The sequence below is a fragment of the Ruditapes philippinarum genome, unplaced genomic scaffold, assembly GCF_026571515.1.
Source record: "Ruditapes philippinarum isolate M1 unplaced genomic scaffold, ASM2657151v2 ctg2920_1_1_1_1, whole genome shotgun sequence".
NCBI classification, from domain to species: domain Eukaryota; kingdom Metazoa; phylum Mollusca; class Bivalvia; order Venerida; family Veneridae; genus Ruditapes; species Ruditapes philippinarum.
Genome location: NW_026865871.1, coordinates 3,100 through 25,977, shown reverse-complemented (window position 1 = coordinate 25,977; position 22,878 = coordinate 3,100). Strand labels below are relative to the sequence as shown.

The 22,878-nt window shown below is 29.7% G+C and overlaps 1 protein-coding gene across 5 annotated transcripts in view; it reads left to right on the top strand.

The window, feature by feature from the left end:
- The window catches only part of LOC132730612 (potassium channel subfamily K member 1-like), an 88,412-nt gene extending 66,350 nt beyond the window's left edge, over positions 1-22,062 (top strand). For 3 of the 5 annotated variants that reach the window (XM_060716581.1, XM_060716582.1, XM_060716578.1), the window contains exons 2-4: positions 16,740-16,883; positions 17,156-17,554; positions 19,247-22,062. In XM_060716581.1, coding sequence (XP_060572564.1) covers positions 16,740-16,883; positions 17,156-17,554; positions 19,247-19,521 — 818 coding nt within the window. In that variant the 3' untranslated portion in view covers positions 19,522-22,062. Of the gene's footprint in view, positions 1-4,338; positions 5,114-13,478; positions 13,898-16,739; positions 16,884-17,155; positions 17,555-19,246 lie in introns of those variants that run through there. The other 2 variants (XM_060716579.1, XM_060716580.1) reach the window with 2 other exon arrangements.
- The last annotated feature ends 816 nt before the right edge of the window (positions 22,063-22,878 follow it).

Genomic DNA, 22,878 nt, shown 5'->3' with positions numbered 1-22,878 from the left:
AAATATTATGCAATTATGTTAGTCATTTATAATTTTTAATTTTGTTATATAATCCTTTCTTAGAGTAAGATCGAATAATCAGATACTCAAATAGATCTACATTTTTAAAGATATGTGTCCCTTTTTAGCGTTATTTGAGATAATGTCAACGCTATTATATTGTTAATATTTTGTCTTATTAAAAGTGTAATTTACTTATTCTAATTAAAAGATGTTAAACTGTACATAGCTTTACAGCAACAACACAAACTTTAACAAATAACACGTTTATAGCTAGAAAACATATGGTGCTCTGTAAAATAGCAATGATGATTTAATTGACGTTACATATATGTGACACCCACGCACATTATGTAATAATTTGTAGTTTCCTGAGTGATTGGCCATCAACAATTTCATTGAAGTCTATTATTGCTGATTCATATTTTATCAAGGTTGCAAGTTATTGACTCAATTACAGTAGTCAAACGATTTCAAATATATTGTCATATTAGTTGCAAATGTGTTATTTATGATAAGGTCAACGGGTTTACATTTATGACGTAATTGCAGACTCTCTACGGACACTTGTTAGTTAACGTCTAATGCTCATACAGTTACAAACAATAATAGATATGAAGCATCTCTAATGAAGACTTACAGTTAATACACAAACACGCTTTAAAGGCATGAGTGATAACTTAGAGACGATCGTGTCCCAAGTAACAAGACCTTTTATACAAACAGATTAATTGAAGAACACGTGTCTTATATCTACCGATGTCATATAATCTATTAAAAGCAATAAATATGCATTTAAATGATTTACGAAAATTACATCGTCTCCCATGAGAACAATTTCTGATATTAGATCTGACGTTAAAGGCATATCTGAATATAACATATCATACTTGTAGCGGAATGATTTTGAATATCAAAAATAGACATATTTATTGAATAAAGTCGACTTTTTTTCTCGGCAATTCGTATACTGTGGCTTATTTGAATGTTTCTACTTTTATGTCATTGGCACAAACTGAAATAATGTACAGTGTTTGTAATGAAATGATAAACTGGCAATGCTGCTCGTCACGATTTCATGCTTAATAAACAGAAAAAATGATATTAATACATGTACTTATGGAAACCAAAAATAAATATTTTAGGGTACAATTCATTGCTTAAAAAATGTATGTTTAGTATAATTATGTATTTATGGTAAATTCAAATTCACAATTTTATTGCTATATCTATTCTTATATTACTGTACAATTATGTAAACATATGTATGTGAGAATGGACCTATTTCTATATTATAGTATCGGTGTACATTTTTACATTATAAAATTATCTTATCAAACATAATTCTGAAACACTTGTTACTGTTGCGCATGCCGCAAGTTGTGCTCTGTATGACAGATATCATAGTTACCACATAAAAATGCAACACTGGATATAATCATTATTTCACGTTGCTTAAATATTGTTACATTGAACTGTAAAAGTAGTCAGCACTTTTAATTTTATCAATTTGTTTGCCGATATAAAATAGTTTGATAATTAATCATTCTGCAATGGACTATATGAGAGCTTTTGACAGCTCATTAAAGAAAATACAGAGGAAAAGAATCAATAAGGAAAGTTATAATCGGCACAATTAAAAATATTGCAGGCTCATTTTGATTGATCCTGTTCATAGAGTGTATTGTAATGTGCAAGTTACTGTCCACGCCCCCTAGCAGAGACTTAAGCAGAATTCAAAATTTAAACACGGTTATGGTGACATTTGAATATAGATCAAGAAACAGATGTGAATCATCCATTTTTTGTAGATATACGAATTGTATAAAGCGATAACTTCACGTTGACTATCACTTAATTTGATATTTCAAAGTCATATAAATAGTTTCAGTGATGAGTTAAGAAAGTGTGTATAATCATTTACTGAAACGAGTTTGCAGTATAATATTTCATGAATTGTCTATACTTTTTCTCGTTGAATTAATAAATGATATAAGAATAATATCAACTGCTTAAATTTTGAAATAGGGCTAAATACTCATATATGTTTTGATATCACAGTATATGCATATTTTAACAAAAAGTGAATAGACTCTAATCGAATACTATTTTGATATGGAATAAATATTCTTTGCATGGTGATTGCAAATAATTATGTTGTGATTCCCGCAGTGGGCAATTTATAGAAGTTTAATATATCGGCAATGTTTGATTTGTAATATTTAACAGGGCATTCATTGAAACGATTCATGAACGCTAAAACATGTCTGAAGCGGATATGCTTACTTTGTTAACAACGATAATAAATATAGAAAACATTGATATTGTCCTGTAATAAACAAGTGTGTGCGTAAATAAAGCAATTACTAAAAGTTGTAGTAATGCTGCATTATGTATGAATACACACTCTATATATAATGCGTTTGATCTTAGACATTTACTAGTATTATTAGTTATAAAGATTCAAGTAAAAATATAAAGGTATTTGTGTTGACCTTGAAAGTTATAAATAATATTATGTGTACTGCGTGCAATATATTGATATATAAATCAACTAATTACAAACGATTGATTCATAAATGATATAAGGTATGCCGTATGCAATGAATTTATCTATAATTTAGCTAATATAATTATACCGTATTCATCAATAATATATTCATCAATGATATAATGTATACCGTCTGCAATACACATAGTTACATATCAACTAACGAATACAATACATTAATTCGTAAATTATATAATGTATACATGTACAATATGCAATACATATAATTATATACCAATTAACGAATACCGTATAGAATATATTGATTCATAAAGATATTATGTATACCGTATGCAATACATATATTTATATATCAGTTTACGAATACCGTATACAATATATTGCTTCATAAATAATATGATGTATGTCGTATGCAATACATATATTTATAGATCAACTTACGAATACCGTATACAATATATTGATTCATTAATTGTATTATGTATACTGTATGCAATACATTTATCTATCTATCAACTTACGAATACCGTATACAATTAATTGATTCTTCAATAATGGTATAAGTTATGCAATTTATAAAATATACAAGGTATACAGTATGCAATATATTGATCTATACATGCATATCAATTTAGGTAAACAGTATTTTATATGTTGATTAATAAATGGCATGAGGTATACCGTATGCAAATAAATGTATTCATTAACTCTATCGGGTAAGCAGTGTAAATAAAAAGAACCAAAAGAACGCGCACGTATACTTTGTTTAAAATGATAAAATTGAAACTGAATAGTCTATAAATCAACAACATTATATTAATCACTATAGATTACAACATAAATCAAAGAAAAAAACACTGGTGTCATATGTTTGCCAGATGTTTGTATGCTTTATTTTTTCCAATCATTTATTAAAGTTTTGTATTAGGATTGCAAATTAAACTATTCTGAGGAAGGTAACCATTATTTAAGTATTGTTACTGAAGACAATGTTGGTTTCGCCCAACCATAAACTATCATTTCTGGCTAATGTAAATATATTGAAGAAAGCTAATTTATTGCAATAAAGTTTTAAATTATCTTTTCCATGCTTTTAATCTACCAACTGCATGCCCAATTTCCCGATATAGAATTAAACGATGTATAGTAATAGGTAGAAATGTGTTAAGCACTGTCATTTTACTAGTGTGTATAAACATGTACATTTAGACCTCGGAAGTTAATGTATATAGATTCAATAGTGGAAGTGTGAACGAGGAGATAAACTTATTTCCTACGACTCATAACTTATAAGGAATTTTAACTTTAAAAGGGTGCATATTGGGATGGAGGTAGGAAGAAAATCGTAGCTCGGAGAATTAAAGGTCCTTGCACATATTCCTTTATTTTTGATAGCGTTTTAACGGCCAGTTTGCAGGGTATATGTCACTCAAATATTACATTGTTGCTGACTGTCAGCAGTTTGTTCCAAACCATCTTACTGTACTAAAAATGCTTTAACTGATATTGATACAAAGGAGCTTGGAGAAATAACAAACAAAACACAACTACACGAAACAACAACAGCAACAACAATTTAACTTGCCTAAAGCATTTTTGCTGAATCGCTGAATATGTGACAATTGTTTTTAATCCTGCTGTTACATCGATCGATTCTCTTCTAAATGGAATTTCTGAGTATTGTCTGCTGATTTTCTTTCTATTTATTTTAAAATTTATATCGTGCAGCTTAATTGTGCATGCAATTATGCAATTTACTAATATCGATTTCGAGACACTTGTTTGATTAGCAAGTTGAAAATAAAATCACGATAAAGTAGGATAAAAACCGAAGCTCTCAATCGCTTTCCGATAATGTATTAATATGATTATGATACATGCGTTGTCACAGTGTCGTCTGCTGTAGGGATGTGAGTGGATATTGTTTTGTATTTATGAATTCGATTTAAGAAGACTTTTGTAGAGAAATTTTGCTTAACTGGATTAATATACTTGACTAAAACTGGGTCTAAACATTTGTGTTTGGTAGATAATTGTGTATGAATTTCATAAAAACATGTATAAGTGGTAAATCATGAAAAATCGGGATTAAAATTTAGAAAGTGTATGTATAACTTGTTGAATGAATTAAAAAGTAAACCACCGCGGGGTGTTGAAAGTGCTTTAAATAAATAATTTTATATCCTTTCAATAATCAATATATTGAGGAAATATTTGAATTAATGATTTAAAAAAATATGACTTTCTCATTTCAGTTTATTTCAAAAGTAATAGCAGCTTAGTATTAAAATACAATTTTTAAGATTGTGTTGTTTGAATAACATTATTTTCACCGATCTTAAAAATGAAAATTTGAACGTAAGGTGTTAGAAAAGATAAAGTTTAACTTACTAAAAATGACGTTGAAGGAAAATGTTGAAAGATGGAAGGACAGGAAAATGAACCTCGTTCGTTTCGGAATATTATTACTTGTTTATATAATTTACTTATGTTTTGGAGCTTTGGTGTTTTCTCTTGTCGAATCACCAGTAGAGGAAGAACTGAGGACGGATATTTATAACGCAAGGAGTTATTTTAAGGCAAATGCAACCTGCATTTCAGGTAATGTTTTTATTCAGTTGACACCTTTCTTTCGCCCCTAGCCCGCTGGCGGCAACATATTATACCCATGCGACCATTGCAGACCAAGATAAGTCGGCACAACTTCGTCGTCTGACCATGGTCTTCACGATGTGCTGTTCCGTCAATACATGTTTTTAAACTGTCCCTTAACTTGATTAATTGTTTGGCTCAGATTGATGAAAGACGGGGTTGTTCAATTTAATATATTTAGCATGGTTATATTTTATGGGGAAAATAGCAGTTCATTATGTTCATAGAGAGAAAATTTTTCTGCATATGTTACCTTTACTTAGATTTATGTAAGTAATTAAAGTACGAAACATGTATCCATCTGATAGCATTGGTTGTAATGAAGTTCGCATAATTATAATGTTCAGCTATTATCCGTATGTTGATGTAAACATAATCGGCAATAATCCCGTGTTTATTTAATGTAACATTTTTGGCAGAATATACTTCACCTTTAAGTTACATAAATGCATACTTCTGTTTTGAAGCGTTTACAAGTGCCATTGTTGCCTTTAAATATAAAATCACTGGTTCGACAAACGTGTATAGTGACCAATATTACTTTTTATTGGACAACAGAATAAAAAAAGATAAATAAGAAAAACAAATAGTGATGCACAACTGATTATTAGGTTTTACAAAACGTACATTGTACGAGTACCTGGATGTTCGATTTTAAGAATTATTTTTTACTGGAAAAGTTCCTTTGAAAGCAGTATAATTTTTTACCTATTTCATGGAAAAACTCCGCTTTGATACAAATGAATGTAGAAATTCGCATGATTACATTTTATGAAGTTTATCGTATAACAAGCTGTTGCTATTACCTAACGGGGCAATACTATATAATTTACATTAAACTTCATAGCGGCATTTCAACCATTGCTAATTTGAAACAGAAACAATATGCCACCTGCACTGTAACTCAACATTAAACCTAAAACGCTGAATAATGTTTGAAAGTTTCAGGCATTGTTATTATTGTATTGTCCGTGGCGAGAATGTAAATTGACAATACAATAAAATCAATATTCATTGTATTGAGTATTTAAGTTATAAAAGGTTTAAATAAGCGTGAACTTGTTTATATTTGCATTTATAGTTCTAACATTATTTGAATAATACAATACAACTTACTATAAACTGTTATTTTCTGTTACTTTCTTATGAGTCCGTGTTAGTAAAATAAAATTTACATTAACACCATTCAGTCGCTAAACTCTTTCATATATCTGACTTATTTTGAATTTTTAATATATGCTTATGAAATTGATAAGTTCTGAAATGGAAATGTTTTTAAAGATTGCAAATTACAACAAAAACAACCGAGAATTTCAGAAAAACACACACTTGCTTATATAGCGTATCTTTTGATTAATATTAATATCTTGTTAGTTTCATTATGTCCCCCAGTTTATGTTTTTTCCTTTGTATGTGTCAATCCTTTTCGTACTACAGTCTAAACTATTGCTGATCTCTTTTAATATTATCTTACACAACTCGGGACATTTCATTTATTTTGCAGTCAGAGTTATTTGATGCGAAAATAAAAATAAACAGAGATTGTATATGTAGCATATATGAAATGATAAGAAAATAAATAAGTATAATTATGTTTTTCTTTGAGTTACTTGAAGTTGCTATTAGTTCAATATACATTCAAATATACATTCATTAATAACATATGGCTCTTAATTAACATGCATGGAATAGAAATTAGTTATTATATCAACTGTATGGCGTATATATGCAAGAAATGTTGAATGCAAATAGTACTAAATGAAAAACGTATGACAAAATATGTTCAGGCTAATTTGTATTCTATTATACTGGCTACTTTTCTTGTAAGGGAACTAGAAAGCAGTAAAGACAAACATACATATATTTACTAAAAATCACACCTTAGAAAATGGAAAATGTTCCGAAGAAAACGATTCTTTTAGGAATATTATGTTTGATATATATTGCATATTTGTGCATCGGAGCTTACGTATTTTCTCTCTTGGAATTACCAGTAGAAGAAAAGTTAAGGTACAAACTTCAAGTTGTGCGAAATGACTTTCTCATCAATGCTACTTGTTTATCAGGTATGTTGGAGGTTAAGTCATATAGAGCTAAGAAGCTTAAAATGAATTTAGCACAATTCAACATTATGTCTTTAAATTTGTAACTTGACATGGATCATTTTGATAACTGTGACGCAAACATGATCCCCACAAGATATGACATAACTCTGCAATCATTCTGTGCAATATTAATTAAATGTGATTATTTAAGATTTCTGTTGTTAAAATGTTTAAAAACATCTTCAACTCAATGTGTTTTAGAAATATGTTTCAATGATCAGTTTTAAATGTGTATTATTTATAACTCTTTATTAAATTTTCAATATTAATGTCGTTCTAATGAACATATTAAAGATATTTGTCCTCACACAACTCTTATATCTTTTGATATTTTTTACAGTTGATGAATATTGCAAAAAAACATGATGACTGTTAATGAAACCACTACTTGTATCATTTTCTGATATCATTTAGAACTTACATGTCTATTGTTACAAATATTGTGCGATACAAAACACCTTATATACACGTTAATATTAGGTTTATTTGCTTTCTACGCTTGATTCTTTTATATTGACCTGCTTTGTCCTTTTTTATAGTTGAAGTACATGATCGTTACTATATAGTTTGCTTAATTGCATAAAAAGTGGCAATATGATTACAATATTTGTTGCTTGAATGGAAGTGTAAATAAAGAGAGTACTTGTACCATTGATCTGCACATTAATTAGTTTGCCGATGAGAGATCAATCAAACTAGCTCACTGAACTAAAGCAATCTTCAGACCAGGATAGCATTTGCCAGAACATGTTTCTGTCGAGAGCAGTTTACAACACAAGTTTTCTCATAGTTTTATGTTTTTGTATTGTGTCCAAGGACCACAAATAATGTCAATTTTTTTGCCTTACAAAGATCTCTTATTAAACAGTTTTCTGCGAGAGCAATTTAAAACGATGTTTCCACATAGTTCATTTTATGCTATTGTGTCCAAGGATCATAAACAATCTCACTCTTTTTAGCTTTACAAAGATCCGTAATAATACATTTTTTCTGAATATTTTTCGTTAAGAACTTTACAACAATGTTTTTACACAGTTTATGTTTTGCTAATGTGTCCAAGGACCACAAACATTGTCGCTCTTTATGCCTTACACCACTCCCTTATAAAACAGTTTTCTTGTTTCTTGCAATAGTTTCTAAGATTAAAATTTAGAGTATTGTTAAACACTAATCATAATAGCTATGTGCGAGCATCAATGAAATTCACAGGGGCTTCAAGATCTTTCCTTTATCTAATTTGCATTGCAAGTTGCACGTAATTTAAGGACGGCTTAGTTTTAGTGTTAATCGCCTTACAAAGGTCTCTTATAAAAAGGTTTTCTGACATGCTTTTGTCAAAGGACTACAAACAATGTCCCTCTTTTTACCTTACAAAGATCTCTTATACAACGGTCTTCTGAACATATTTCTGTCGAGAGCAGTTTACAATTAATTTTTTCTCATATTTCATGTTTTGCTTTTGTGTTCAAGAACCAAACCAATGTCGCACTTTTTGCCTTGCAAAGATATCTTATAAACCGGCTTTCTGAACATGTTCTGTCGAGAGCAATTTACAACAATGTTTTCACGTAGTCCATGTGTTGTTGTTGTTGTTGTATCAAAGCACCACCAACAATGTCGCTCTTTTTGCCTTACACAAATCTCTTATAAAACAGTTTGCTATGTTCTTGTTTCTTAAACGATTAAAGTTTAGTATTAGTGACACGCGTTATGTAATAGCTACAGCGAGCATCGATGAAATTCACAGGGGCATCAAAGATTTTTTTCAAATCTAATTTGCATTGCAAGTTGCACGTTATCAACGGACGGCTTAATTTTAGTAATAATATTGAACATGACGATCCGTTCCTTACAACACTTATGACTTTTACAGCATCAGAGTTCCCAGCGCAATACTTTTTCCCTTTATGACCTACACATAAGGTTTTCTCAATATATATTAAGGTGATAAAATAAGACATTGTCAAATCGTACTATACAACTGCTGTCATTAGAATTTCATTTTATTGATCATTTGCAAATTAAAATTAATTGTTGAAAGAAAAGAGACATAATGTCTTTCTTTACAGCCGTTGCTTATTCAGTAGAGGTTTCTAAAATTAATAATGAATCATAACATAATCAGTTTGAAACAAATAAATCATCGGAAGCAAAGCCACAAGTGTTTTAGAGAACCAATAGATCATTAATTCAGAATACAGAGCAATTAATTGTCCAAGGCGTTTATGTCAGAAAAAAATAGCACGTCTATAAATTGTAGATATTTAAACGTGACAAGAAAGAACATGTTACAAGTCAGAAATATTATGTAATTATGTTTTTTAATTTTGTTATATAATCCTTTCTGAGAGTAAGATCGAATAATCAGATACTCAAATAGATCTACATTTTTAAAGATATGTGTCCCTTTTTAGCGTTATTGGAGATAATGTCAGCGCTATTATATTGTTTGTATTTTGTCTTATTAAAAGTATAATTTACTTATTCTAATTTAAAGATGTTAAACTGTACATAGCTAACGGTATAAACAACACAAACTTTTACAAATAACACGTTTATAGATAGATAACATATGGTGCTCTGTAAAATAGCAATGATGATTAAATTGACGTTACATATATGTGACACATTATGTAATAATTTGTAGTTATTGACTAAATTACAGTAGTCAAACGGTTTCAAATATATTGTCATATTAGTTGCAAATGTGTTATTTATGATAAGGTCAACGGGTTTACATTTATGACGTAATTGCAGACTCTCTACGGACACTTGTTAGTTTACGTCTAATGCTCATACTGTTACAAACAATAATAGATATGAAGCATCTCTAATGAAGACTTACAGTTAATACAAAAACACTCTTTAAAGGCATGAGTGATAACTTAAAGACGATCGTGTCCCAATTAACAAGACCTTTTATTTAAACAGATTAATTGAAGAACACGTGTCTTATATCTACCGATGTCATATAATCTATTAAAAGCAATAAATATGCATTAAAATGATTTACGAAAATTACATCGTCTCCCATGAGAACTATTTCTGATATTAGATCTGAGTATCTAGTATTATGTTATTGTACAATTACAATGTATGTGTATGTATGAATGTACTTATTCTCATATTATATATAGTCGTATAAGGTATAAAGTATATTAAATAAACTGAAACAAAACGACGCATATACTGTGTGTTAAAAAAGATAATCTTGAAACCGAATAGTCTATAATAAATCATCAACACTCCATTAATCACTATAAATTAAAACATAAATCAAAGAAAAACAACTCTGGCGTCATATGTTTGCCAGATGTTTGTATGCTTTATTTTTTCCAGTCATTTATTAAGAAAAATGTTGTATTAGGATTGCAAATTAAACTATTCAGAGAAAGAAGCCATTTTTAAAGTATTGTTGCTGAAGACAATGTCGGTTTAGCCCAACCATAAACTATCGGTTCTGGCTAATGTAAAGACATTGAAGGAAACTTGTCTATTGTAATAAAGTTTAAAATTATCATCAAGTATATTCTATAGGCTTAATACTTTGTTTAACAAATCATTAGTTGTTGGTGTGTTATTTTTCTTCATTAATTTGTTTTTGTTGCTAAAAGTCGTTTGTAAACAAGCGCATTTTGCCATTTTAATCTAAGCATGAAGGAATTTAAGATTTTATGAAGCTACATTTGGGTCTAAATGCATTGAAAATATAACAATTCAAATTCTTACATAGGTCAATTGATTAACTTGAAATAGGAAAAAATGAAAAAGATAATGACAGAATTCTTTCCAAATTCAATTAAGTATCTATTATTTTTCGCAATTTTTGGCCTGATTTCAATTTAACAGCTTTTCAATTTTGGGTCATTTTGCACATTTAAAGTTATTTTGAGGGGGGGGGGGGGTGTACAATCGGAAAAAAACATGACACAAAAGATAATAAGACGGGTTTATTATATTGACACATACGACAAAACATATTCGATCATATCATTCAAATATGGTGTTTCACAAACGAGTTTTATACACTGTATAAGTAACTATTTGATTTGTAAGAGGAATTAAACAGAGAACAAGATATATGGGTAACGTCTGAGTATCTGGCAGTTAATACGCCTAAAACAAATGACAAAGGATGTAACAAACTTAAACTGGTCGTGAGTAGGCTAATTCACTTATAAACCAATCACGTACGGCAGCAATATCGATGAACAGTAGGGAAATGGTAATTGTGTCTGGACTGTGATAGTGTAAGCAACTATGTAGACAATTTTATAGATGTCTGTTACGATTATTTCAGTCTGGTATTACCATTAACAAAACAGTGAATAAATAAAGAACCCTAAACTGGGGTTGATAAAATCTACATTTCTTAGCTAAACAGGGAGTGTTATATTATTTACAATATGAATACATGTTTGGATATGCTTTCATCGAACGGGTTAAATTCTTAACCCCTATACAGTCGTTTACTAGTATTTATCAATCACAACTCTCTCCCCAGTCTCTTGAAAACTCAGATTTTTGTCCGTATTATTATCATTTACATTCATTTTTTTACAGAAATATCTATATATTTTCTTTTGTTTGTTAATAAATGCACTTGTTGATGTTACATTTCATAAGATTGACCCTTTTCCAGAATTTCATAGATTTTTGTGGTATCTGATTAATTGTATTTAAGATTAATACGTGTTACATTTTCCATTATCTCACATGAACACACTTGAGCAAACCAAGTCTACAATATTCACTTTCAACTTTGTTTTCATTGTTCTAAAGGATCTCTCTTTTTCCATATATTATACTTGTACATGCTTGCTAACTTCTAGAAAACGCATATTACATAGTTTTTAAACGGATACAGTTTTGACATTGGAAACAATCATTTATTTACTGTAACTGCATTCCCGATTTGGCATTTAGCTATTTCAATATATAAACATCGCTGGTTTCTTGTATAAATTATTTTGCATCGTCGATAAAAAAGTAATAAATATGCATTAAATAAATGCTACGAGAATTACATCTACATAATGAAATGCAAATTTCGTCCCACGAGATATTAATTCTGATATCTGATGTGACATAACTGTATATAAGAATAAAAAATTGAAATAATTTTGATCGAACAATTTTCCGCTTTTGAAAAATTTGCTTTTTCTACAAGACCGGGGAATAAACTACGCTCTATCGATGATCTTAATATTGCATGCGATTTGATATTATTTTAGTTGGCTGAACACATTTCAGTTGCCGACAGTCTTCATCAATTTGAAAATGAGTTAAAGAGGCCTCAGTGTGCTTAGAATAATGATGATTGCTATTCAATTTAGAACATTTGAGACTTAAACAATGTTATATTAGTACATTTTATAAACGTGTATGTATAAAGATTTAACTCAACAAAAACTTCATATAAAACTTTCATTGTGTAACAGTAACATTATGTACATTTGTTCTATGAAGCGATAAATTTTATGTAAAAGGTGCATTAAACTAAATGGGCATTGGATTTATGTTGGCTTTAACCATTTTAATCTTTTGAAATGGAAAGGATACGCTTTTTAGCTTTGAGTTTACATACGTCTTTGAAATCTTTATGATGTTTAGTTACATATCGCATTTCAGAAAAAAATCCTTTGGAAACAGTTTGCTTTTTAAGCAGTAACTATAAGCTTTGCTCTGTTCAAACACTTTCCAACTGATCTCCTTTACCGTATACTCATGAGCAGCTCCGTATATTATATAAAAACAAAAACGAAACTCAACTTGCATTGTGCAGTATGCCATAATATTTGTTTTGTATATGTTTTGGATTATACAGTAATGCGTATTCAGTAACAATTTGCAGCGACAATAATTTGATATTTAACCTCATTGTGAGATTTATCGTAAGTTTTTGAATGGATAATTTTCATTTGTTTATAATAATTCTTTTTGATTGTAGATGGTTCCCAAAAGCAAACTTTACGTCTCGTTTTGAATTTGGTATTGAACTCTTGAATTGCTTTAGCACCATTTACCGAATCACATTTCGATGTTCCAATATTAGCACAATGTACAAAAATATGCTGTCTTTGCAATTTTCATGTAGCAGAGAGGACGGACGTCCAATCGTTTCATTTTATTGGATAACGTGTAAAACATTTACAAGTAGCTGAACAGAAAATGTAATTAAAATTTTCTTTTCAACTGTGATACTTAGCGAGGTGATTTAGTAGACGCCTTACAAAAATCTTTCAAGTGTGCATAAACAGTAGGATTTTAAATTTCTCTAAACGTGTGTATTGGAATAAAGTAAACACTTCATATATTCGCATATATCTATAGGTTTATTTAGCATCATGAGCTAAATTTGTAAATTTGTTAATTAAAGAAGTGAAAAGTGAAGCCAGTTAGCAAAATCAATTCAGAAGTATAATGTCATTTAAAGAAAATTTAGAAAGATGGAAAGACAGAAAAATCAATTATTTAAGATTCGGAATATTATTTGTTGTGTATATTATTTACTTATGTTTTGGAGCTATGGTGTTTTCTCTTGTCGAATCACCATTTGAGGAAGATATGAGAAATGATATTTATAACGCAAGAAATTTGTTCAAAGCAGATGCAACATGTATTTCAGGTAATGCGTTTAAATATTGAACCGCAATGGGTATGTTAAAGTCAAAAATTGTAATTGTATCTTAGGTGACGCCTTAAAGGCTTGCATTATTGTCATTTAAAGTTAAATACCTGTAATAATTCATACTGGTTTGATTTGCATATGTTTCTGAGTCATCGTATTTCACCAAACGAATCGCCACTAGTGGTTTGCTTATTAAGTTTTATTTCGGCTGCAGTCAACATAGAATAACATTTGTGGGATGAAAATGATTCTGTTTTTATTGAGCATGCAAGAAGTATATCAAAACACAAGTTATTTTCGATTTCCGCGGTAATGTGCTTAAATATTTTCCTATATTATCTATGACAATGTTAAAGACATTTTTTGCAAAATATGTCTCATTTGTAACCTAAAAGGCTTGCATTATTGTCATAAAAAGTTAAAAAAATGTAATGATTCATACAGGATTTATTTACATAAGTTTTTGAGTCAGGGAATTTCACTAATTGGATCGCCTATTGTCCACATGTGCATGTGATTTGCTTAAAATCAAATTCATTAAAGTATCTTTAAATATAAAATTTAAATATAAATTTAAAGCGTAGTATATCTTAAGAAATAAATTTGGGAAAACATTAACTTATTTTTAACTATGACTATTCAGAAATTCAAACATACGTATCACATGGTATACAGTCAACTTCACATCATATCTTAAGACAATTAAGACATAAATTAGTTTGTGCTTTGTCAAAATTCTTGATTTGAATTAACTAATTTCAGTACTCAATAATAAATAGAAATCGTACGAACATTTAATCGGAATTGACATAGCACGTGTTAATGTCCAACGACATTTAAAGTTGGCAATGATGAGCGTATGAGAAAAATGCTTTTCGGCTGCATGTCTGGTAGCAGTTACGCCTAAGCAATATCAGAGATTTACACTACTCTGTTTGGTCTTGTCCGAAATGTATGTCTGAATGGGATAATTGAGTTCTGTGTCCATCATGTTCAATCAAAAGAAATGACGAATAAGAGGAAAAAAATGATGATTGTCTCTGAGTGGCTCGTTTCATTGTCAGTGATAAATTAAATAGCAGTAAAAGAATGTCTGTTTCCATTTTAAATCAGACTAATACCAAGGAGACTGATATTATACAAGATACTAAAAGGATATGTGATTGCAATTGGCTAAACTGCATTTATAACTAATAATTATTACGATGTACCAATGTTAGAATTGTTAGAAGATGCGTCGATCTAATCTGGTTTCTAGTGTTCTATATGTATTAATTAAATTGATGCAATAAAACAGAAAGACAAAAATTGTTCTAAGATATAATTCTTAAAATTCTTGGAGTCGCGTTTATATGTTTTGCTATGTTTGAAAGTATATCTAATTGTATTATGAAGCTTATATTTACCGGTATAGATATTTGTTTTCATCTATATCTCTGAAGTACCAACACTCCCTTAATTTAATGCAAAAATGACAAATAAAATGATCGCAAATTGCTTTTCACCTTTGCAAGAATAAACCTTCAGGATGTTTATTTGTATTGTTTTTGACATTTCTGCTGTTTAATTCAACAATACCTGTCATAACAAGAGTAGATAGATATTGGTTTGTCATGACGATTTCACATAAATCAAGTCAAATTACGACGTTTTTGTTATTTTGGTATGATAAAAGTTTTGCAATAGAATCATGTTTGAATATAAAAGTTTCAATGTAGGGAAAATGCACAATTAGTTAGGATTTTGACATCTTGTTTGTGAGAGGTGGTTTTCTTCTTTTTTTTGTCTATATTCTATAATGATTCCCTAATGGTCACTTTTTTGTAGTAACGTTAGATAATTATTAAAACTGCATATGATAAGATTTATTTTGTGACTTTATTTCACCACTCTTACTTGTTTCTTTGTTTATCACGAGTTTCATATTTCTTTCTTTTATATTTGTCTGGTTTGTCTATTGGGTGATAAAATCGTATATATAGATTTCTAAAATTGCATCTCCATAATATATCATTTCTCTATACGAGTTACAAGTCCGTCCTGATGCCAAAAAGAACGTTGAAAAGTATACACATATAAGAACAAAAAGTTGTGCCTTTAAATTACATTTGACATTTCATGTATAATGGTATTTACTGCTTCAGCGATAGTGTTGTTGATTTTGAATAATAGCGTTCAGTGAAACATTCATCGTTTTATTGAATGACCGCTGCATTATAATTTCAATACATATTGAAAACACTCGTATTTTAATATTACAAAGACCTTTGATGATGCGTGAACAATTAATATTGATCTCATAGGCAAAGTTAATGCAATGTGATAGTTACATAATATCTCTATTTAATATTCATCTTTTTAAGAGGTGCATTGTTACACTAGACAGTTGTTTAGCTATTATAATTAATACTACGAAAATGGTTTTAAGTAGAATTGGGCAATTATAAACTCCTTTGATACACACAGATATGATATGTGATTATTTGTATCCAAAATAAAATTCATATACTTTATTGGATTATACTTCTACCCAGTATAACAAACACGTGCTGGCACCTGAGTTTGAGCACATAGTGGCTCCCGAGTTTCACCACATTTTTTAAGGTAGCTTAATTGATTTACAGTAAAAGTCATTTCATATTTCCCTCAAATGTAAATGGTATAAATTGTATGCTGCCTACGAGTTTACAAAAAAAAATGCAGGGAAAATAAACATAGTTTATTCATTGGCTACGTTCCTTGAGAAAATGTGCTGCAGTTCAGATAATTTGAAAAAAAGAGAATTTTCTCAGTTGAAATTAATATTGCTTGTTTTTAATATATTGTCTATATTCTTCAGATGCTGAACTAGAAGAATTTATAGTAAAGATAGTGCGTGCCACAAATAGAGGAATATCAGCTGTTAGAAATGTTACCAGCTCGAATCCAAATTGGAGCTTCGGACAGTCTATGTTTTTCGCCGGCACAGTCATTACCACCATAGGTAAGAAAAATAAGTCCTCGTCAAGACAAAACGTAATAATACCCTTTTGAATTAAGCAATAGTTTTTATCTGTCATTCACATATGTTATAGCTTTCCTTAAATTTTATGTAAAATGTATTAATGTGTTTGGTTCATATAGTAATTTTTACATGTACCTTTTAGTATTTTATGGAATAAAACTAGCACGAATAAATACACAGATTAACACGATTAACACTTAAGTGTAGCTTTTGTTTCTTTCCTGCAAACCATTCTTTTCTTGTTATTTTAGGATATGGTCGTGTAACACCATTGTCGGAAGCTGGAAAGGGTTTCTGTATATTATATGCTATCATCGGAATCCCTCTGACGCTTATAATGTTTACAGCAATAGTTGAGCGTCTGATGATACCGACGGCGTGGTTTTTACAATTCATGTTTAGAAAACTAGGACATTTGTACAAAGTATTCCATATACAGCTTCTTCATTTGTCTATTATAATCATCCTAGTCATAGTTTTCTTCTACTTGATACCTGCCGCCATCTACGTCACAATAGAACCCAACTGGAACTATTTAGACGCCTTTTATTACTGCTTCATCTCCTTGACAACCGTTGGGTTGGGAGATTACATTCCGGGAGACTCTCCAGATCAACCACTTCGTCCATTGTACAAAGTAGCCACGACATGTAAGTATTCGGATATTTTATTATCATTGCCAGTTTTTTAACCTTTAATTGTTACACAATTCTTACCAATATATATTCCAATATATATTACATTTTGCAATTTGTTCTATGATTAGTTAAAGTTATATTCTTACACATGATGGAAACTCTTAAATACTTTTGTCTCTTTCTCAATTTTGAATGTAAATTTCTTTTTGTATCCTATTCAAGATATGATGATGTTACTGTCCATATCTCAAATTAATCGCATCTTCTTGTTGCAAGGCTTAGTATAAAATCTTTTCTGCCTAGACATTTAAGCTTTCATTCTAACGATTATGCACTTTAAATTAAGTTTTATAAAGCGTCCTTGGCTAAATTATGTACTGGGATCCTACATGTTTACCGGACAATCAGTTTACCGGACAAAAGCTATTTCTGCTGAATAGTGCTTTTATTTTTGCTTTGATTAAAAAATCATCTGGTCTGAATCATACACACACTTTCTATTTCAAAGTTAATAACAACAAAACCACTCTCAGGTAAATATGGTTGATTCAGTTCTTTATTTACTAACATACCCTTTTGTTTACTAATTATTTCATGACCTGGTCATGCGGGGGAATAATCTATTCTGCGCATGTCCGAATAAAGAGGCCCTCAATGGGTTATTTTAGATAGGTTTTACTTTTAATTCTTCTCCACGTTATCTCAGGAGACAATCGAAACATATTTTAATAATTAAAAGTAATTTTAAATTTAGTCCAAAGAGTATCTCGTTGTTGTCTTTTACAATGAAATGCACATTAAAAAACATAAAAGGAAACGGGTTACGCCCATGGGAGGAATCTCTACATGAATTTACATTTCAGAAATGTAAATAAAATAAATTTTGGCTTTTGTAACATGCTACATGATGACCAAAAAGAAACTGTATGACAAAGAACATAATTCCATTTAAATATACGTTTAAGATTCATTAAGAATCAATACGTTAATTGCGTTAATTAAGTGTTAGTTTCAATGACACCCCATATATTGGCCTCTTCGTTACAAGCATGGCTGCAGTGTCTTGTTTTAGTGACATACTGTTGTTTTTTTCCCAATATCTTAACCTTGCCTTTCAATAGTTGTAGTTTCCTTGCTGATTATCTAAAGATTAATTTCAATTCAGGACTTTAAAAATTTGAAACGCAATGTCCGGTAAATTGAGCTGTCTACAGGATTTTTTCTCTCTTATAATGCCCTTCTTTAAAGACACATTTCTGCCGTCAAATGTTTAATTTCATGTTTGTTAAAGTAATGTTTACTTGTATTAAGAACCCAAAATTATTTGGGTAAAATTCCATTCTTTTTTATTGTTTTAAATAAAAGTTACAGCGAAAAAACATCATATTTTGTCCGGTAATATGTAGGATACCAGTATAGTTCTTGAGTCTAGACATCGCTCTAAGAGGAATAACGATGACAGAATTAAGTATTGTTGGAGCTAGAGAAACATACAATTTTAATTTGCTGTTATTGCAACTTATCTAAAGTAGGTGAAACAGGACAAAGTATCACAACTGTCTTGCGATCTCAATTCTTAGTCACACGTGTCTCAAATGTATGGTTTACTTAAGAATTAATTGACAGACAACGTACATAAATAAATAAAGCAATCTATCTAATAAAAAATATTTTCTCACGTTTGATCGTTCTTATGAATTTCAGTTTATCTTTTCATTGGTCTCATGATGATGATGTTGATTCTCGCGGTACTCTACGAGATTCCGGAACTCAATATTGGGTTCCATTTCTATCTGAAAAGCGATACTGATGAGGACGAGCGAATGCGGTTACAGGCCTCTGCTGCGTCCGGCCAGAAATATTCCAAACAAATTGATGATGAACCAGCACCAGTATCAGAATATCAGGGTATTCCAAGTTTTCCCCGCCCGCAGGCGACTTACCAGTCAACGGATGGTGCTTTACAACAGTCACAATAATTTTAATATTTGTGTTCAGTCTCATTTATAAAGGGGCCAATATTTACATTTTGTGAAAGTTTGCTATGATAAATTTGCAAAGTTTATAGTTAAAAACCTATTAATTTCAAATTGTTAAGTTTACAATTATATGAAAAGGATCGTCCAAACATTTGATTCTGGTTTGATATACTGTCGATTCTTATGAAAGTTAATGAAGCAATTTAGTGTTGCAAAATGTTGAAACAATTAAATACAGTTTTTGTAAATGTAACGTGTATTTACCTATAATACATAGATATTTTACTCGTATTGTCAACGTTTTTATAAAATCGATTTTTTTTAAATTTCAATAAACATTAACTATGTCATAACAAAAAATGCAACACGTTTACAATATTCTAAGAACATACATACTAGTAATTCTCTTATAAGTGTAAATTTGATAAAATACATGATTGTATTATTCCAACAGTTGCAATCTGTTTTGTGTATACATGAGCAACAACCAGATAAAAATAATGAATACATCTTTTGACGGATTCAATGATGTGTTGAAACATGTTTTCAATAATCTCAAACATGAATGCGACAGTGAAATTTAACGCGTATTCACAGAAGTCCAAATCAATATCTGTATCAGAATTAAAAAGTACAAACATAAGAAGAACGAACTCAAACAGATTATGGAAATCAGTTTGTTGCTGATGCATAAGAAGATTGACCAACAAGAGTGCTAATATCCAAGCATAATACAAGGACACAAATGTGTTAAATGACATGTCTGCAAATGAGAGACATGTATGTAAAACTAAGCTCTATGTGTCAATAATTTAATTATGTTATTATTTCGTCTAAATCTAGTCAAAGCTATTTATTAAAATGTTTATTGTATACAAAGTAATGCGATATCATTAAAAAACGTTATGTGTTTTTCAAAGTTTATATCTGGAAATTTCCCAAAATACATTTAGAACCAAAATGTAAAGGAACACGATACCTCTGATGGAAAGGGAAAAAGTTCAAACAGTCAAACAATGTGTTCAGGGAAAATTATAATAATGTTAATCACTTGAGCAAAGAAACGCTGAATATTGAATGATTTGCCACAAAATTAGTAAAATGTTAACATCTATATATAAAAATAAAAAATTCTAAATCACGACAACTATACTACTTGCACAAGATAACAGAAGAAGAAAAATATAGTTCATGTAGGTGATTAGCCAACGAGTAATTTTTCAGAAACTATAACAGGACATAAGCTTCTCAGAATAATAAAAGCATCTCTGAGGCATTATAGGCCTTTAATTTGTAATGCGTTGAAAACACTTTACACAATATCTTCAAAGGAAACCAATATACATTACCATGTAAACATATCATCTGCATTCATTTAAAACAGTGCAAGCTAAACATTATAACAGAAAATGTTTAAGTTTTGCCTCCACACGGGTATCTATTATGAGACGCAAAATTTACAATCTTCAAGGTTTTGCACAAAAATGTAGATGTTTGAAAATGTTAAAATTACTTTTGGATATATATTTAGTTGTAACCGTTCCGAATTTACATTTATATTACATGAACTTTATCTAATTCTTAAGTAAACTGCTAAATTGTTTGATATTTTAGTTATAATTAATGTTTTAAGATAAGAAATTGAAAATATATCTGTTTTTTTACTCTTTACGTTTGTGTTTGCTAGAATTTTATAACATTTTAGATATTCTTGATGTTAATGTTTAAATAGGAAGGTTTATAGTAATTACTTACTGGTTGTGACCTCGTTGTCTTTCTTTCAAATTGTTGATGTTTTCATGTTATTTTTGCAGTTATGATTTGTTACGAATCTAAATAAAAAACATATTATAAATCAATTAAATACATTGCATAAAGGACACGAAGACTGGCATTGAAACATATATTGGTCCGTGAACATAGAAATACAAGATTTCATAAAATTTGAAATCGGTTCTTACATGTCTATTAAGGAATAATGTAAAAAAAGGGTACATAAACAACTATTTCACACGTCAGACGTTTTCATATTGTTACTTTTATCGAACCCTTAATAGGAATATCCTTTTTTGTATAAAATGTGATCAGAGAGATTTTCACGACCGACTGTCACAGGTATAACTAATATTTTTATTCTTTAAAAGTCTCTTAATGCCATATTTCTAATATTCTTCATTTTGTTTACAAGACGATATCTATTATAGCTTACAAACACATCTAAAAGAATTGAATGAATAATAGAATAACTTATAAGTTACTAGAAGCCTCCCTTTTGAGTCAAGTTTAAATATTTCTCTTGCAGAGGCAATGTATTTCGCGATTTTAATGATAATAAAAAGATGAAATGGCGCCAACACTTGTTAAAATAACATATACAGACATGGACATTTCTAATCAAAGTTTATATAATGTACATATTTCCTCTTTGTTGTATGTCTTGTTATGATCATAGATATTTATTGTTATTTAATTTGTTGGCTTCTGCTTTGTTCTGTACTTTCTTATCTTATCTTAACATCTACAATAAAATTCTTAAATGTCGCATTAGTTTTCTATTATTTTGTTGGTTGTCCTGACAACACATGTTCATGTAGCAAAAATAAAGAAAGATGTGCCTTGCCAGGTGATTCATGTGTCCGTCTGACAACCCAGGAACCAAACATTCTCTCTTTATGAGCAAGACCACGTTTCCTAGTACCAAAGGAAGACGTCATATGTGGCAAACTTCTGTACTTTTTTTGTTGGCTGTATATATCGAAAGGTGTTTGTCCCTATTAGGTAAACCATGTAGATAAATTATTTCAAAAATCAGTGTTCAAGAAATTGATGAACATACTCTCTGAACATAAACAATGAATTGATTCATACATCACCAACATTAATTAATCTATATGAATAAAAACATAAATCAAAGTAAAAATACTGACTCCAGAAGATTATAATTAAAAGGTTTAATAATTATAACATAAACAGTTGCAATATATAAAACACATAAAGACAACTAAAGAAACATGCGGTCACTCAAATATGGTGTTTTATAACATATGTTAAACACTATATAAGTTACTATTTAATTTGCTAGAGGAAATGAACAGAAAAATTGATATATGCGTTACGTCTAAGTGTCTACAACAAATGAAATGAATGTAACAATATTTAACTGGCTAATTCACTTATGTGCCAATAATGTTCAGCAGCTATTCTGATAAACAGCAGGGAAATAAAAATTGAGTCTGTAACGTTACATTATTGACAACTATTTAGAAAATCTTATAGATGTCTGTTACGATTCCTTTTAATATTTCATTGTACAAAATGTTAAACTAAACAGGGGTTCATATAATCTGTATTTTAGCT